The sequence below is a fragment of the Myxine glutinosa genome, chromosome 11 (genome assembly GCF_964187855.1).
Source record: "Myxine glutinosa chromosome 11, kmMyxGlut1.1, whole genome shotgun sequence".
Taxonomy (NCBI): Eukaryota; Metazoa; Chordata; class Myxini; order Myxiniformes; family Myxinidae; genus Myxine; species Myxine glutinosa.
This window is the reverse complement of record NC_136271.1, coordinates 27,515,716-27,535,988: the sequence shown is the minus strand read 5'-3', so window position 1 is coordinate 27,535,988 and position 20,273 is coordinate 27,515,716. Positions and strand designations below refer to the sequence as shown.

The window sequence follows — 20,273 nt, the reverse complement described above, 5'->3', positions numbered from 1 at the left end:
AGTAGAGAAGATCCATAGGGTTCTAAAGTTCAATCAAAGTCATTGGTTAAAGGGGTACATTGATTTTAATACACAAAGAAGAACAGAGTCAAAAACAGATTTTGAGAAAGACTTTTATAAATTGATGAATAATGCGGTCTTTGGTAAGACTATGGAGAATGTGAGGAAAAGACAAAATATCAGACTATCAACATCTTGGGAACAAGCATCAAAATTAATTAATAGACCGAGTTTTACTCGAGCTGAGGTCTTTACTGAGAACTTTTGTGCGATCCATTTGATTAAAGAGAGTATTGAAATGAACAAACCTATTTATATTGGAACAACAATTCTTGATTTATCAAAGTCATTAATGTATGATTACTTTTATAATAACTTGAGGAAGAAATATCAAAATGATGTTAATCTACTTTATATGGATACAGATAGTTTTATTTTGAAAATTAATACCAACGATGTTTATTCAGACATGAAAAGAGACATTAATATCTATGACACGAGTAATTACAGTCCAGAGAGTGAGTTGTTCTCTTCTAAAAATAAAAAGGTGATTGGAAAGTTCAAGGATGAATTAGGAGGAAATGTTATGAGTGAATTTGTGGGATTGAGGTCAAAGGCTTATGCTTATAAATACATTGTGAATAACGTTGAAAAGACTGATAAGAAGTTAAAAGGTGTAAAGAAAAATGTTATTAAAGAAACAATAAACTTTAAGGATTATTATAACTGTTTAACAACAAAGAAAGAAGAGTTTAGAAAGATTAATGGAATAAGAAGTTATAAACATCAATTATATTCAGAAGAGATAAATAAGAAAGCATTGGGGGCTTTTGATGATAAGAGGTTTATTTTAGAAAATGGAATTGATAGTCTCCCTTATGGTTATATAAGTATATAAGTGATAAGATATATATATAAGTGATAAGATATATATAAGTGATAAGATATACATAAGTGATAAGATATATATAAGTGATAAGATATATATAAGTGATAAGTTAAAAAGGGGGGGGGGGGGTGGGGATTTTAACGGGCTACCGCCGCCTTTTTTACTATTATATAAATGATAGAACCAAGTATCAACCAGACTAAAGAGTGGAGGTGTAATCAACCTTGGTATATAAATGGAAAACATAATGAATGTGAAAAATATCAAATAGGTATAATTGAAAAGGCAACTGGTAAAAAAGTTCACAAAACAAATAAGAGAATTAATTTAAATACCGGTGAATTGGGTAAAAAAGATGGAAATATTTTTGAGTGGACGGAAAACTTTGATGGTTGTCAGGAAAATATATACTTTAATTTAAAAATGGTATGTGGCACTGGAGGCGCTCAAGCAAGAACATTGAGGGAGGTTTACCATTTTATCTTAGCTCAGTTAAAATATCTTAATAAAGAACCAAACTCAAACATATTTTTTGTTAATGTATTAGACGGTGAGGAGAGTTGTAGGAGAATTAAATTATTTCCCACGCATGAACAAATATTTGTAGGGTCGTTGTTTGAGTGGGTTATATTCACCAGATGATATTAAGAGTAAAAGGTTAAAAGGTCCATGAGGTCAGAAGGATCACAGGTGTTTAAGTGGTCTAATGAATAAGGATAACATGTCAAAAGGTTAGAAGGTTCGTAAAGAACAGGGTGAGAGAAATATAGGTGTTTAGGGGCAATGAGGCAGGGAAAGAATTAATATGGAAGTGAATGGGTCAATGTTTGAGTGGGTCAAAGATTAATCTGCCAGATGATATGTAGAAGAAGGATGATAGGTCTATAAGAGAAAACAAATATTTGTAGTGTTTGAGTGGTCTAATGAACAACATTAAGGATAGGTACTACAGACAAAAGGTTCATAAAGATGAGGGTGGGAGAAATAGAGGTGTTTATGATTTTTGAAAAAGACAAGGGGGTAAATGACATTAGATAGGGATTTCCCATGTTAAACGGAGGTGTCCCAGAAGCAACATTATTACACTACTGTCGCTACAAACTCGATCATGTGACCCTTAGTGCTTCTGTCAAGTTTGGTTGAGATTGGATAGTAACGGCCGAATGTATTACAGTCAAAAATACAGACAGATAGGCAGAATCCAAATTGCGTATTTTAGTATGATTGACTTTTAAGAAATCTGCCAGGAATCCATATTTTCGTGTTGCCTTGTTTTTATGACTTTTGTTTTTAGTTCAACCTTTTCTATTTTTTGAATAGCTATAGTTTGATTTATTCTTCCATCAAACATGATATACACATCTCTTTTGATGGGGTGGGTTGACAAGAATTTATCTTTTCAGAATTTCCTCTAAATGTTCTGCCCATTGCCCTAGCTGTTATTTTCCAGTTGTAAGAGTGCCTCCATCTTTGGCCGTTACAGCTGATGTTCCCTGATATTCACCTCTGAGAGGATTTGCGATTTGATCAAGTTTCCCAAGATCACATTTGTGCTGCTTTTTGTGCCTTATCTTCGATAAGTTCTATTTTATTGTTCTTTGTACTTCCCTTAAACGTTGCTTTTTTATTGTATTGTTTCTGATAAAGTTGCTTCCTTTGGCTTAGCGGTTAGGGTGCCGGCTTGGGATCCTGGGTTTGAATCCCGGTCAATTAACGCCAGGGGAGTTGACTCAGCCTGTCATCCTTCCGAGGTCGGCAAATTTTTTTTATTTTTTTTATTTTTTTTGTATACAAGATCGAGGCTCGTGAAAGAGCAAACATTAATCACACAAAAAGACAAACCGACACACAAAACACAAAAAACAAGGGGAGCGGCAGACAAGATGGGGAGAGAGGGGGGAGGACACAAAAGAGAGGGGGAAGAAGGGGAAGGACACAAACACAACATTTGAGAGCAGGGACATCGGGAGGACTTGGGGGGAGGTGGGAGAGGATTAAAACATATGAACACTGCAAGGACTCTGGGGTGAATTACCGGGGGTAGAAAAGATCATGGTTTTCGATGGGGGAAGATAAGAGATGGTGGTGAACAGCTGTTTTAAAGACCTGGAGGGAGGAGTGGGATTGAAGGGAGTGGGGGAGTTTGTTCCAGAGGCGGGAGAAAAGGGGAATGAAAGAGTGAAGGTGAGCAGAGAGCCTAGACTTTGGCAGTTTCACCATAAGAGGGTTGCAGGCAGATCTTGTGTGACCTGAAGGAATATTGGGGGGACAGAGCACAGAGAGAGCTGGGGGAGCAAGGCCGGAGAGGAGTCGGTAGAAGACAGAAAGACCACCAACCTGCCTGCGGTGAGTGAGTGAAAGGCCCTCGGCGTTGACTACATCGCAGGAGATTCCAATGATTCTGAAAGCTTTGGCCTCAACAGCGTGAAGCCGAGCAAGGTGTGAGGCAGGAGCACCAGCCCAGAGGGGGGAACAGTATTCCATTGAGCTGCGGATGAAAGCCTTGTATGTGGTGAGGAGCTCAGGTGTGCCAAGGAAGGACTTCGCACGACGGAGGATGCCCAGTCGGCGACTGGCTTTGGAGGCCAGCTTGGAAATGTGGTTTTCCCAAGAAAGATCATGGCAGATAGTGAGACCCAAAAGCTTGAGCGACAGAACTTCTTGGAGAGGATTGTTGAGAAAGTAGATGGGAGGGTTGTCCAGTCGGTCCTTTCGGAGAGACATTGTAAGAGTGTGAGATTTGTTAGGATTGAAAGACATGTTCCACTTGTTTGACCAGTCTGTGATTTTGTCCAGGTCTGCAGAGAGTGAGGAGGCTGCAGACTGCCGATCTGAGGGATGAGGAATGGAGCGACAGAGAGTAGAGTCGTCAGCAAAGAGATAGAGAGGATTTTCAAGAGAGTCAGAGAGATCATTGATGAAGACCAGAAAAAGCACAGGGCCCAGAACACTACCTTGGGGAACTCCAGCCTGAACAGGAAGAGGAGATGAGAGAAACCCATTCAGGGCCACACGTTGACTACGACCAGAGAGGAAGTCCGCCAGCCATGCGTGGAGATTTCCATGGATACCAAAGGAGGAGAGTTTGGAGAGCAGAGCAGGGTGCCAGACCGTATCGAAGGCACGTGAAATGTCAAGGGAGACAGCTCTAATTTCCTGTTTAGCATTGAGGACCTCCATCCATTGTTGAGAAAGCAGAAGCAGCATGTCCAGAGTAGAGTGACCAGGTCTGAAACCAAATTGATGATCAGAGATCAAGCCATTGGAGAAGAGGAAAGATTTAATATCTGAAGCAATGATGGATTCCATGACTTTGCTGATAATTGGGAGAAGGCTGATTGGTCTGTAGTTGAAGGGATCTGTTTTTGCACCTTTTTTGTGCAAAGCGGTGATGTTGGCTGATTTCCAAGCAGATGGCAGATGACCTTGAGCAAAAGAGAGGGTGAAGAGAACAGAAAGAGGGAGTGAAAGAGCAGATGAACATGATTTTAGGACCCGTGGGCTGATGCCATCAGGACCAGTTGCAGAATCAGAGTCGAGGGTTGACAGAAACTTTTCCACCTTGTCAGGAGGAAAGGACACAGAGTCCAGGAGCAGCTGGGTACGACTGGGTACGGTGGGTACAGAGAGGGATGGGTTTGGGACACAAGATTTAGAGGCAAACACAGAGTTGAGGCATTCAGCTTTTTCACGTGCGGAGTCAGCCGTTAAGCCATTTGAGGTGAGGGAGGGGATGGAGGGGGAACAAACACCAGAAACAGATTTGACCAGATGCCACCAGGATTTGGAAGAGGGAGACAGATAAGAGAGTTCGGTCTTGAGAATGGTGAGATATTGTTTCCTGGCTCTCCTGAGGGTGGACACACACTTGTTTCGGGCTTTGTGAAAGGAAATGAGATTTCCTTCCGTTGGATTTGCTTTCCAGGAGACGAAAGCAAGTTGTTTCAGGGCAACAGCCTCACCACAAGATTCCGTGTACCATGGACGGGAGGAAGGGTATGACAACTGAAGACGAGATGGTATAAATCTGTGCATGAGAGAGAGCAATTTACTTTGAAAGAATTCCCAGGATGAGTTGATGTCAGAGGCGGTAGAGATGGGAGACCAGTCCAGATGATTGATGGCTGCTTGAAGACCGTGCCAGTTGGCCTGAGTGAAATGCCAGACTCGTCGACGCTGAGGAGGCTCTCTGAGAATGGTCAGAGAGATGTCCACTTTGACAAGCACATGATCAGATGAGCCGATTGGAGCAGTAGAAGAGCAGCAGACATTTTCAGGGAAGTTTGTCATAACCAAATCCAGAAGAGAAGATGCTCCGTTGACTGAGATCCGGGTCGGGAAATTGACAGATTGTGTCAGTCCCAGTGAGTCGCAGAAGTCCTTTGCTGAAGAGCCATGGCTGGTGAGAGAGGTACCCACACCCAGCCAACTGGCATGGTGACAATTGAAATCACCACATATGAGGAAGAGAGAGTTGGGATGGGTAGATAGAAGTTGGTCCATATTATCAGACAGTGAGATGTAGATGGAGTCATCGCTGATTGGTGGACGGTACAACACACATATGAACAAAAGGTGGGAGCGAAGGGGAAGCCGTAGCCAAAGGTATTCCTGGGGGTGAGGTGGAGAGAGGGCAGTGGAGGGCGAGTGAGGAAGAGAGTTTTTTTATAAAGATAGCAACCCCACCTCCAGGACGAGGCTCAGGTCTATCATACCGGAGGAGGGAGTAACCTGGGAGAGATACCAAGGCATCAGAGACATCATGAAGGAGGAAAGTTTCTGTTAAGCAGATCACATCTGGTTTGTCAGAAGCAACCTGTATGGAGAGGTCAGTCAAGTTTGAGCGAAGGCCCCGGATGTTTGAGGTCCATACCGTTAATGAAGAGGAAGGGGGAGCATCGGGTCCAGAACAGGGGGGGGGGAGGGGTAGGGTAAGATGTGGAAGAGGAGGAAGAGGTAGGGAGAGCTGTTGAAGGTGTGTCAGAGATTTCAGAATAGCTTGGAGAAAGGGAAGAATGGGGCAGACAAAAGGTTTGATGGAAATTGGGTGAGGCACAGTGAGGTGTTATTTGAGGAGGGGGAAGAGCAAGGCAGGAGGTTTGGGGAGATGAAGGTGAAAGTTGGAAGGAGGAAGAAGCAGGGAGGATGCTTTGAGGAGGAGGGGTGAGAGGGGAGTCTAGGAGGGGAGGAGCGAGGGAGAGTCTCGGAGGGGAGGGGTGTGGGGGGAGTTTAGGAGGGAGGGGAGGGAAGGGGCAAGGGGGGAGATTTGAAAGGGATGGGTGATGGGGAGGATTTGGAGGGGAGGGGTGAGATTGGATTTTGAAAAGTGTACGATTCATGGGAAACGAACATTTTTTGCAAAATGAGTTTGAGACCTTCGAGTCAAAAATACGTTTGAGGACACTGGAGGAGGGATGGAGTTCTGGATAGTTTATGGAATGTAGAAAGGAGGAACTGTAAGAGATGGTATTATATATATTTTTTGGAATGAATAGATTTGGTGAGCAAGACGAAAGCATCCTTTTGTAGGAAAAGAAGAAAAGGGTGTTATAATATATGAGAGAAAATAGTTGTTCAGGGGAGAGATTATACATTTCTAACCGCGTGATCGCGAACGAAGAACGAACGAACAAAAAGAACAACAAATAAACGAATAAGACCTGGGAAGGAAATATTTTTTTGGGTTTTTTTTGTTTTTGTTTTTTGTGAGTACAGATATTAAACAAGGAGGTACGGGGTGAACGACTGGTACGAAACAGAGAACGAAAATAATTTCAGCGCATTCGAAGAATCGCTGAGAGAAAAACAAACCACAAGGTCTGAGACGGTATGGTAGTCTAAGCCTACGAGTACTAGGCCGCAGAATACTCGATACCATTAACCGACGATTGTGTATACATGAACGAAAAATTAGCACCGAAAATTTTCCAAAAGATACGCTGTAGGTCCATACACCGAAGGATAGATACAGTCTCGACAAAAACACAATTGACAAATATCACTTAGCTTCGAAAGCGTGAGCGCATGGAGCAGCTTCGAAAAGACGTGACCTCGCCGTGATCTCGCGATTGAGTTGAGTACCAGTTCACTGGTAATTCCCTGTGTATCGCAAGAGGCGACTAACAGGGTTGGCGGCAGGAAGGGCATCTGGCCGTAAAACATTGCTTTCAAAAAGGGGACCATGGTGCCCAAAAAAGGCCAACCCTCGCTTGGCGGGGAAAATGGCCTCCAAAGGTGGTTCTTCTTTCTTTTTATAGTTGCTTCCTTTCTTGATTTAATTTCGTTTTTATTTTTGTTTATAGGATTTATGGCTCATAGTGAAACACACACATGCAAATATACCTCACAGGCATGGATATATACTGATGAATAGATGAGACAAACACAATGACTGCTTGGGGCAAGTGCCATCACTTCCTGGTGCACTCTGTGCAACAGTGACGTCACAACAATGGTGCTCCCTTTCTCACCACTCAATGTGGCATTTCGTCAGGAGGAATTTCCTCCTCCCCATGGATACCAAAATATGGGGGTTACCATGATCTTATCCTTATAAGTTCTGAACATCAAGAAAGGAAGCAGCACATACCATTTTCAGTCTTTGGTACAACTTCGCCGAGGCTTGAACCCCTGACCTCCCAGACTCGGAGCGGATGCTCTAATAGTCTACCTTGGCAAACAACTCCATCAAGCCTAATACTACACAAAATAATCTTGCATCATTCATGGGATGCCCCTGACACATTATCCACAATACAGCAGAATATAGCTCACAACCATTTTTAGAAGTCAATGAATTTAAAATGAAAGACTTTCTCTTGTGGACATCTACTACGGGTTTGATAAGGGCATACAACAGAAAGCAGGTTGTGGAAAACACTGCCAATTGCTAGTGTTCACACATTTCAACATATTTATGCAAAGGGAAGATCCATGACTTTTTCTTTGATCATCCCAAATGGACAAATTTAGGATGAAGCTGTTTGGAAGATTTGTTGAATAGATGCCCTAGAAGGACAAAAAGACAAAATATAGCTTTCTCAAACTGGGAAAGGCAGCTTCCTCATTCCTTACTTTGTATTGCTTTTACAATCAAATATCATCAATTTGATTTCATAAAAGTTGGAATTTCACCATTGCAGAATTTTCTTGATACATTTTTAGGGAATTGTACACAGCAGTCGGTGGATATGCACTTTGCAAAATCCCCATGAGTGATCCATTCCTGTAAAATTATTTCCTTCTAGATTCCCAACAGATTGAAGCATGTGACTTTTCAAATGTTTAGTATTTTGCCACAAGGTGCCAGTCCCACTTCAACTTTTGCTCATCACAGATGAATAGACTCCAGAAAAGCTTTGTTGATCAGTAGCAACTGCTGCAGGAGGCACATATCTCAGCAGGTGTTTGGAAAGAAGCCCCGGACTATACAGGGTCAATAAATCCAGTCTCCCAGTGGTGTTATTTGAGAGTGTAAAAGAGTTGATGGTAGGGTCAAATACCCCACACTATCTAGGGTTGCACTGGCAGTGCTAATCCTGCCTCACTCTAATGCTTCAGAGTTGAGAATCTTCAGTATGCTAATAAAGAACAAAACCTACATTCAGACCTAATCTGAAGCTTGATGTGACACCATCGTCAATTTTGAAGGTATAGTTGGATCACACGGAAAAAAAAAAATAGTTGGCTCCCATGACCCCATGGAGCAGGACGGCCTGAAAGAAGGTACCTCCCACACGCAGCGGGTGGCCAATCATGAGGCCTGTCACAGGTGAAGGTAGTTCCAGAGTCTACATAGGCTGCAGCTATGCTTGCACGCATGAGTTGGACCTTGGACTGAACGAGAGAAATATCTGTCTTCTCTCTTTCTCACTCTTGCTCTCGCCTTCTTCGTCTTGCTGGCTCTCTGTCTCGCTCTTGCCCTTGCCTTCTTCATATTGCTGTCTTGCTGACTCTCTTTGTCTCCCACTCTGCTTTGTTGTCAGAAAAGGGAGGACAGCTCTCTGAAGATGTGAATGCAGCCTCACAATCTGTCGCCTCTACCGCATCGCTCCTGCCACCCTTCCGGTCCTGAGCCGCACTTAGCCTGTACGCAATGACCTGCAGCCAACCACCACCTTCGTGCCTGCTAAAAAGTCCGCACCTGCTCCCCCTTTGTTAATAAGACGGTAGTGTGTGGCACCATATCTGGGCCATGATTGTTTATTTCTTTATCATTGTACAGTATATAAGTTTGCCTATTCCCCTCTCTCTACAAGTGTCTGTGGTATCACTTGGTTTGTTACGTTCCCCAAGTCTTGTCCTCCTTTTCTCCCCATATCTCATTAATTTTATTTTTTTAAACCCTCATAAAGGTAAGAGGTGTTTTTTCCTATCACACATGAATTCTGTCCCTGAATTAGACTTAACTTGCAATAACTTTGGGGAAACGTCAGGTGAACCCGGGCGCAGGGTAAATCGTATTTGTACACAATTTAGCTTACTATTTTTCGGCTGTTCGCAGGATCGCGTTTGTGAGCCTCCAACACGACAATATTTTCCTGGAAAATGAACAATCTTGGTTCAGAAACGTATTGACCAAAAACTATATTGGATGTGTATCCGAGCATCAAAGGATCACCGGCAGCTGGGGGCCTGGTATACCAACTCAATAATTGCTACATCCAACATGGAAGCTCCACATTGCTCATCTAATGAGTAAGGTTTTTGTCCAAGCAAGTTAAAAGTAGTGAGAGATCTGCCATGGATAACATGCATCTCATCAATCAATTCATCAGCCAATTTCTCTGTCATTCCAAGGCGACAATGCTCGGAGCTCTCAAATGAATGCAAGCAGCGATGACATTTCTACTTGGTTTGGGCTGATGAAGTACACTTTGGCACCACCTTGTTGGTGCTTCATTACTACATAAATTATGTACGATAGGATACCAACGACTCCTTTCAGATAAAATTGGGGCCAAACATGCCAATAATAAGACTCCAGTATTACCTCAGCTGAAGACTTAAGTGGCCTAATAATACATAGCCTAAAAAGAAAATAATATAATTACAATAAAATATAAGAAATAAATAAAATAATAAAAAATAATAATACTAAAAAAAAAACATAATAATAAAAATATTAACGTTTCACAAATAAAGAAGTATTTTTCAACAATGATCGATTTCAACCTCAAATATGGCCTTTTATTGGGAAGCTGCATTAGCATGACACGTATAAAATAGCCTCAATATCTTGTCCTGTTTTTTTACATCGAGGGTAAAGGTGAACCAAATGATAATGTGTGAATATAATTTTACTGAAAGATCAAACAAGAAAACAAGTACAGATACATTCAAAGTACACCGCTCCCATGCCATATAAATAATAAACATCCTCCAGCGCGGTATCGCTGGAGCAACTTAGGCACCCAGCGATACTGCCGTGCAGCACATAGAGACTGTGTTGGGAGGGAGAGGTGTTCAATAATTGATTGATTAATTGCATAATTACAATCAAAAAATAATCGTAAAATAATTTCTTAATCAATTGGCTAATAGCATACCTCAATCACCAGTGTTTCATCCGAAACTGTAACTTTTTGCAAAATAATTAAATTACTTAAACAAAAATTAAATAATTAATTAATTGATTAATCAATAAATAATTAATCGATTAATTGATTAAACAAGAAATCAAAAATACCCTTTAAAGCCAAATCACTTGATCATTGTCTGTCCAAATATCAGCTTCCTAACTCAAAAGGTGCCTGAGATATACTCAAGATGAGAAAGAAAATAAATAAGTACTTAATTGAACCACCTTTTAGAGGCCATTTTTCTCCGCAAAGCAGGGGTTGGCCTTTTTCAGGCACCGTGGTCCCCTTTTTGAAGCAATGTTTTATGGCCGGATGCCCTTCCTGCCGCCAACCCTGTTAGACGCCTCTTGCGACACACAGAGAATTACCAGTGAACTGGTACTCGATTTGCCGACCTCGGAAGAATGACAGGCTGAGTCAACCCCCCTGGCGTTAATTCAGCGATCGGCCGGGATTAAAACCCAGGATCCGAGGATCCCAAGCTGGCACCCTAACTGCTAAGCCAACACCAGGCTTAAATAAGTACTTAATTAATCGATAATAATTAAGTAACTAATTAATTAATTGATTAATCTAAAAACAAAAAATACCGTTTTTGCCAAAGAACGTGCGCACTAGTGTGCCCAAATTCCAGCTTTCTAGCTCAAAGGATGGCTGAGTTATCGTCCGGCCAAACAAGAAAACAAACAAACAACCGGGTTGAAAACTGAGTACTCCCTTTCAGCACACGTCATGCAGCGTCTGGAGATGCAATTGGAAAGGAGCGGAATACAATTATAGATGTGGTATTTCAAAGAAAAACTGAATCAGAAAATTCATGTATATATTAATTTATGGTGTGAGCCAGAGAAGTAGTCACTCACCATGCCTGGCACCATGACCTCGGTACGTTTAACGGGAATGCACTGGCTGGCATGTCCGTAGCAGAAACAGTTGCCACGCACCACCATTTCATAAACAGCGTAGTAGTACTTCTGCTGAACCTTGGTGTGTGGGTGAAGCAGATTGTCCCCAAGTGTGTGTAAACGCGTGAAATTTACACGCAAGTTGGTGACACGCAGGAGGTCTATGTGAAGACCATGCCAGGAACGTCAGGAGAAAAGAAACATTTCAACCAGAAGGCATTGTAAATATCCTTATAAATACATAGTATTCACAAATGATGGGATACAACCCATAAGTGAAATGCGATACAACGATGTGGGTTGCTATTATATTATCGTTGTTTTATATTATGATTATATAACATATCTATCTAATATATGAAGCTCTTTCTAAGCACCGACTGACAGACTGACTGATGTTAATGTTCGGTACCTTCCGGGAGTCGTAGAAAGCTGAAATTTGGCATGCCGACGGACATGGAAGCCGGTACACCGGGAAAAAAAATCACAGAACCGTCAGAAAGCGTCAGTAAATGAAAACTTACGTTAAAAAACCATAAATATACACGTAATAAAAAAGAAGAAAAACCTCAATGGAGATCTAGCATTTGAAAATTGTAATTTCTATTACTGTAAACTGTGAAATAAAAATCTCAATGAAAATTTACATAAAAAGAGTGAACGTGTCTGCAAAGTAAAAAAGAACGAAATAAACCTAAATTGATATCGAGCAGCAGGTCAATGATGCTTGCCTATAATCATGAAGCTTCTATTTATTATGTATGTATGAAGCACGGTTATTGCTAACAAAATGTGTAAGCATACCCCACTAGTGTGCGTGTGTGTGTGTATATATATATATAATCGGGAGATTAAATAAGACGCGGACGTAGCTTCAGGACTTCGATCTTTAATTCGACAAGGTCCAAGCTTGTCAAATTAAAGATCGAAGTCCTGAAGCTACGTCCGCGTCTTATTTAATCTCCCGATTATTTATTCAATGCAAATGAGACGCCCTGCTCGTACTGTGGAGTTTCTACTATTTCTCACAGATATATATATATATATATATATATATATATATGTATATATATATATATATATATATATATATATATATATATATATATATATATATATATATATATACACAGACTTGGCATTTAATATGGAATTTTTTTTTTTGTGGGGGTGAACTTACTTTTCAAGATGTCTTAGAACCAAAAGTTCATTGGAATTATGTTGAAATTATTCTAGATTTTGTTAATGTGACCTTTAAAAGAAACAAAAACCACATTTGACATTTCAAAACAAATAAATTGATCCTTGAAAGTGATGAAAACTGATATCGAACTCAATTCATGGACAGTACTGTGTTAAACTTCGGTACGTTTTCCAGAAGTATCTCTTTATTTTGCACATTAGCCAAAAAGTTTTTTAACAAAAACAAAAGTTAAATTACGACTGGGATTATGGACAGTAAAATTACAGTTCAGTACTTCCTGTAACCCCCACGAGCATTCAGGAGAGCACGTACACGTTGGGGGCATGCTGTTCACGAGATTTGCCAAGGTTTGGACAGGAATCGCTTGCCATGCAGTGACAATAGCCTGCTGCAATTCACGAACAGAGGTCGGCTGCTGGTCCAAGTGGTCGATTTGATGCGTTAATTCTACCCACAAGTTCTCTATCGGATTCATATCCGGGGACATGGCAGGCCACTCCATATGCTCTACACCACAGGCAGCAAGAAAGTGTAGGATAATGCGAGCACGATGAGGCCGTGCATTGTCATCTTGGAAGACAAAGTTTCCTCGAAAGGCTGCACGAGCAAATGGAAGAATTCCAGAATGGCCCTGTACTTGAACTGGTTCAGGCTTCCATTCAGAACAACCAGGTCAGTTTTGCCCCCTGCATGAAAAGCAGCCCAAACGGTCACCCTACCACCTCCAGCTTGGACTCTTGGCACTATACAATCTTTGTTGTAGGCTTCATGCACTTGTCTGCGCACTCAGACGCGGCCATCTTGACGATAGTCCAGAAATGTAGACTCGTCACTGAAGATCACGTGATTCCAGTGTCCTGGCTGCCATTGACGGTGCTCTCTGGCCCAATGCAATCGGCGTTGGCAGTGTTATCTGGTCAGGCGTGGCTTTCTCAGGGGATGCCTGGCACAATAGCCTGCTTGAACCAGTCGTTGGTTGACTAGCCTTCTGGATACAGGCACATTTGTCAGTTGCTGCCACTCAGCCCTAAGCCGATTAGCTGACTTGGTACGGCCATTGTGGACTAACCGTTGCAGCTGGCGATCATCCCTCCTTGTGGTTCTGCGGGGACGTCCTGGCCTCGGTATTGGAGTAGGGACACCCCTCTGAGCATTTCGTTTCAGGATCTTTGACACCTGACCTTGAGTGATGCCATACTGCCGAGCAATAGCACGCTGTTTCATGCCGTAATTTCGTAAAGCCACCAATCCATGACAAACAGCATTGTCGAGTTGACGGACCATCTCCAGAGGAAGCGGCAATAACTTTTGGAGACGTGCAGCAGTTGTTCTCCACTAATACAGAACGCAACAACCCTTGTATACCCGACTGTGAAGCCAATCATCAAATGCACCTGTCCGTACATTTAGACATGCCACCTGTGATATAATCCTGTTGTTGACTTCTTGCTGCGACAGACAATCAGTGACATGGTTCTTTGAACAAATAAATCACCAAAGTGTAAAGGAAACTCACCAGATTGATATACTGAGTTGAGAAAGTAAACCCAAGTGAAGAAAAAAAAAAAATTCCATATTAAATGCCAATTCTGTATATATGTTAGTATCTGTAATTTGGCGTTCCAACCTAATGAGTGAACGTCATGACGTCATCGCCATGCATTGCCTGCCAAGCTCCGGAGGGGCCATCTAGCAGTGCGTTATTATGGATGTTAAATTCAGACACTGTCACAACAACAACAACAACAACAACAACAACATTCATTTTAAGGACATTTTCCCTGCTAGAGCGGGGGTTAGCCTTGCGGTCCCCATGACTATCTTCTCCATTTTGCCCTATTTTCTGCATCTCTCCTTGTTAACCCCCTTGCCCGCATTTCTTCTTCCACCATCTTCAGCCAAGTCTTTCTCGGTCTTCCCCGTCCTCTACTTCCTTCTACATTCATTTCCATCACTCTTCTCAACCAGTCACTTTCATCCTTCCTCAACACATGACCAAACCATCTCAACCTGTTCCTCTTCACAGCATCAATCACAGGCTCTATTCCCATCATCTTTCGCAATTCATCATTTGTCTTCCTCTCTCTCAACGATACTCCACACATCCACCGAACCATTCACATTTCCACCCTTTCCAGCCTTCGTTGCTGCTCTACATTCATGACCCATGTCTCGCTTCCATAAATCATAACACTTCTCACACATGCAGCATACACCTTTCCCTTCAGCTTCAACGACACTCCCCTCCTCATCAGAACGCCACCCAGTTCCCGAAACTTCTTCCATGCACATCTCACTCGAGCAACCGTTGCCGTGTCTGATCCACCTTCTCCATTCAGCATGTCTCTGAGGTAGAAAAATGTTTTCACACCTTCCAGCTTCACGCCGTCTCCAAGATCCAACTCAACATTTCCTCCATCTGCAGCTCCCTCTGTGCACACCTTACATTTGAATGTAGCTGCCACACTGGTTAATGACCCTCTCAGACCACTACATTTTTGATGAACCCACTCAGCGCACATTGTACATTGAATGGAGTTCACTCCGACACCCTTCCTGCAAAACAGCACATGGCTACTTCCCAGTTCTTTCCACCTCACCACATGCTTTACCACTTGCCATCACCTTAGTCTTTCCTATATTCACCTTCAGACCTTTTGTCTCCATACATTCCTTCCACTTGTTCATCTTTTCCTTCAGTCCATCCATACTGTCCGCAATCAACACCAGATCATCTGCATACAACAACTCCCACGGTAAACCCTGCTTTACATTCTGAGCCAGCACCTCCATCACAGCTACAAATAGTAGTGGACTTAGTACCGACCCCTGATGCACTCCCACCTTCACCTCAAACTCACCACTGTTCCCGTCCTTCGTCCTTACAGCTGTGCGCGCTCTTTTGTACATTGCCATCACTACTCTGATCAACCATTGCTCCACTTCTAACTTCCTCAATGCCCATGTCAATACTTCGCATGGAACCCTATCGAATGCTTTCTCCAGATCAACAAACCCAAGAAACAACTTCTTCCTCTTCTCCATGTACTTCTCCTGCAACTGCCTCACAATAAAGAGCACGTCTGTCGTTCCTCTTCCTGGCATAAATCCAAACTGCATTTCGTTGATCTTCACCTTCTTCCTTATCCTTCTCTCCAACACCCTTTCCAATACCTTCATTCCATGCTCCAATAACTTTATCGCTCGGTACGAGCCACACTCCAGAGGGTCACCTTTCCCCTTGTATAGAGGGACGAGGGTACTCAGTTCCCAATCCACTGGAATGCGGCCTTCTTTCACCACCAGATTACAGATCTGTTTCAGAAGTGTATGATCAGAAGTGTCTGCAAAACTCACAGTTACTGACCTGTTTTCGCCCTTGTTGGGGCTTCATCAGGGCAACACAGTGAGTCTTCCATACACTTGTGACTCTGAAGATCTTTCGGTTATATATCAGTCATTATGCGACTTCAAACCATCAGTGGAGAACCGCCAGTAACGTGTCCCATACAGCTGCTGCGGCACCTTACTGGGAGCGATAAGCACCGCCTGCTGTGAAATAAAGCTTCTAAATTGTTATCTTTGATTCATACAGCTGCATGAAAAAGTAAATGAATTGTATTTGCCAGATGTAGGGTGCCCAAATATATATTTTTTTATATATATTTTTTATATATATATATTTATATTGTTATGTTTGTGGGGGCTAAACAATGAAATACCTTAGTCAAGATAGAATCGTATAAATTAGCATGCACCGAGTGCCGCGAAGAAGAAGAAGCCATCTCAATGTATCTCAGTAGAGTCGAATATCCAGGTAATTGTTTCGGTGTCTCCACATGGAGGAGTGGAGTTGTGCTATCTAGGTAGGGTCTGTAAGGTTAAATCCCCTGTGTGTAAATGACTCTTGTAATTTTTCCTAATGTTCTTATAAAACTCAGCTGGCCAGGCAAATGACTCCATTCGCTCACCAAGCCGCCAGGTCCAACAAACCCGGCACATTTGCCGATCGGCACGTAAATCCCACCTCACGACTGCCGACATGATCCGAACATTCCCGAACAGGGATTGGACTCCGCCTCCTGACGACTCGAAACGAGGAGGCCACGCCCCGGCTTTCGTGATTGGTGGAGGCGCGATGGATGATTGAGTAGTACTCGATGATTGGACAGTGTGTGATGTCAGCGTGGAACATTCAAGAGCAGAAGGAAAAAAAGATGCGTCTCGCCATTTTGGTCTCTCTCTCGTTCTGGCTCTCGTCTTGAGTGGACGCCGTTGTCTTGGGTGCGCTGATGAGGAGACGTGTCGGGGCTTTGGGACTTTTACAACGTGGAAAGAGGAGGTGATGGTGGACGGTGGTGCTCTGTGGAGAAGGAGGGGGTCGTGGGTGAGGCAGGGACGGATCCTGCCTGCTTGCCTTACGCCGGTGGCTGGCTATGGGCATGACTCTGCGCCAATCGCGCCATTTTTTGTGTTTCCCGCGCAGTGGTTTGGAGGCAAAAAACGACCAGCAAGCCTTACCAGCCATTTGGGGATGCAAAGCTGAGTGCCGGCCGATTACCAAAGCATTATTTCTTTCTTTCTTTTTTACTTTCGTTTCCCCTTGTTTGTATATGAGTCTGAATGGAGACGTCTCAAATTAAGAAATCGTTTTTTACCTCGCATTCAATTTGTTTGGGTTACAATTACTACTTTTTTTTTTCTTTTCTTTTTTTTGTATACAGAGTCGAGGCTCGTGAAAGAGCTAACATATATCAAACAAACAAATCAAACAAACAAGTAAACAAAGCACATAAAATTGGGAGCGGTCGACAATATGGGGAGAGAAGGGGAGGAAGCACACAAACACAACATTTGAGAGCAGGGACATCGGGAGATGTTTTTGGAGGGAGAGGGCCTGGGGGGGAGGCAGGATAGGTATAAAATGCAAGGACACCAAGGACTTCCAGGAAAGAAGTCAAAAGTCACCTCAAAAAAGTGGATTTGGGGTGAAATTAGCGGGGGTAGAAAAGATCAAGGTTTTGGATTGGGGAAGATAAGAGATGGTGGTGAACAGCCGTTTTAAAGACCTGGAGGGAGGAGTGGGATTGAAGAGAGTGAGGGAGTTTGTTCCAGAGGTGGGAGAAAAGAGGAATGAAGGAGGAGGAAGGTGAGCAGAGAGTCTTGATTTTGGCAGTTTAACCATAAGAGGGTTGCAGGCAGATCTTGTGCGACCTGCAGGAATATTTGGGGGACAGAGCCCAGAGAGAGCTGGGGGAGCAAGGCCAGAGAGGAGTCGGTAGAAGACGGAAAGACCACCAACCTGCCTGCGGTGAGTAAGTGAAAGGCCCTCGGAGATAGCGTCATCGCGGGAGATTCCAATGATTCTGAACGCTTTGGTTTCAACAGTGTGAAGACGAGCTAGGTGTGAGGCAGGAGCACCAGCCCAGAGGGGAGAGCAGTACTCCATTGAGCTGCGGATGAAAGCCTTGTATGTGGTGAGGCAAAGGGTGGTCCTTCCAGCGATGTACACAGGTGGGCCGAGGTGGATGCACGAGAGGCAGAGTGATGCCATGGCCTATGTGTGTTGCATAGGGAGGCCGGACTTCTTTATAACAATGAAAGCAAATCCCAAATGGGTTGAGGTCCAGCAAAACCTCTTGCCAGGACAAGAAGCTCATGATCGGCCAGACATCATTGCCCGTGTCTTTCGACAAAAGCACAAGAAGCTCATGGAGCTACTAAAGAAGAGAGCTTTTGGGACGATGAGAGCCTTCCTGTACACCATTGAGTACCAGAAGCGTGGTCTTCCTCATGCCCACATCCTCATATGGGTCGCTCCAGAGGACAAAGTCAAGCCCGAAAAAATTGATATGGTCATCAGTGCTGATATTCCTGACAAGGAACAAGATCCTGAGCTGCACATGATGGTTATGGCATATATGATCCATGGTCCATGCGAAAACCTCAACCAGAACAGCCGTTGCATGAAGGACCGGAAGTGTTCAAAAGATTTCCCAAAGCCATTCCTCCAGAGCACTGAGCAAGGGAATGACAGCTACCCCAAATACCGACGTCTGAAGCCAGAAGATGGTGGTTACACTGGGGAGATCAAGATGCGCCAGCAGAGAAAACGGGTGGTGCAGGTAGTCACCAATCAGTGGGTGGTACCCTACAACCCGTTCCTCCTCCGCCAATTCAACTGCCACATCAACGTTGAGATATGCTCCAGCATCAAGAGCATCAAGTGTATCACAAAGTATGTCACCAAGGGGACCGATCAAGCAGTGTTTGAACTGCAGCGAGCCAATGAAGAGGCCGGAAATCGTCATGGGGATGAGGTAGCTAAGTTCCAGAATGCACGTTACGTTGGGAGCAGCGAGGCAGTCTGGAGGATCCTAGAGCACCCAATTTCCGAGCATTTCCCTCCAGTCATTGGCCTAGCTGTCCACCTCGAGAATGGCCAGCGAGTCTACTTCAATATGGACAATGCCATACAGAGGGCAGAGCGACCACCACCAGCCACAACGCTGACTGCCTTCTTGGACCTCTACAATCATGACGATTTTGCCAAGACGCTCAAATACCACGAGGTGCCCGAGTACTACACGTGGGACAAGACGCACAAGAAGTTGACCCGCCGCAAGTGGGGAGAAGTGGTGGTCAAAGGACCACATGCAATATGGAAGACTCCGGCAATTGGCCGCATCTACAGCATCAGTCCGAGACAGAGAGACTGTTACTACGTTCGACTTCTTCTGACTGAAGTATGTGGCCCATCCTCTTTCGCTGCTCTAAGGACAGTGGATGGTCAGGAGTTGTCCTTCCGTGAAGCCTAGATCGCATTGGGACTCCTGGAAAACGACCAGCACCTCCACCTTGCTATGAATGAGGCAAGCATCAGCCAGTCTGCACCAAACCTCCGGAGTCTCATGGCAGTCATCCTTACCGCATGTTTTCCTAGCAATCCATGCACGCACGCTATGGGATAAGTTCCATGAAATCCTTTCTGAAGACTACCTCTTTCAGCACCGTCGCAATGTTGACAATCCCGCTGCTGACTACAACGAGCACATCTACAACCTTGAGCTTTGCTCTCTCGAAGACAAGGTGATCATAATAGGCGGTCGTCATCTCAGTTCGTATGACCTACCTACCCCAGAGAGGGGCACAGAATATAGGCTTGAGAGAGAATACTTCAGGGAAGTCGACTACAACCAAGAGCAGTTGGCTGTCCAAGCTGATGATCTCCAACAGCAAATGACAGATGACCAGCGTCAGGTCTACAATGCAGTCCTTGAACTGGTGCAGCAAGGTAACATCAACAATGGCAACAAGAGCAGCAACATCATCTTTCTAGATGCACCAGGAGGCACAGGAAAGAGCTTCGTTATCAACACGATTCTGAAGAAAATTCGCTCACGAGGCAAGATTGCTCTTGCTACTGCGTCCAGTGGAATTGCCGCAACACTGCTCCAGGGAGGCCGAACGCTGCACAGCACCTTCAGGATCCCACTCGACACGCACTTCAAAGAGCAGCCAACATGCAGCATCAAGCATGGAACAGCATTGGCCAAGGGCATTAAGGATGCTGCTGTCATCATTGTGGATGAGGCCCCAATGACTCACAAGTCAGCCTATGAAGCTGTAGACCGCACACTACAGGACATCACAGGAGTAAAGAAACCTATGGGAGGAATATATATTCCTATAGG

At 43.7% G+C, this 20,273-nt stretch overlaps 1 protein-coding gene across 2 annotated transcripts in view; it reads right to left on the bottom strand.

The window, feature by feature from the left end:
• Positions 1–20,273, bottom strand: part of LOC137436521 (laminin subunit beta-2-like) — a 205,141-nt gene that overhangs the window by 112,267 nt on the left and 72,601 nt on the right. For both annotated transcript variants that reach the window (XM_068130383.2, XM_068130382.2), the window contains exon 8: positions 11,334–11,536. In XM_068130383.2, the coding sequence (XP_067986484.2) occupies positions 11,334–11,536 (203 nt within the window). The remainder of the gene's footprint in view (positions 1–11,333; positions 11,537–20,273) is intronic.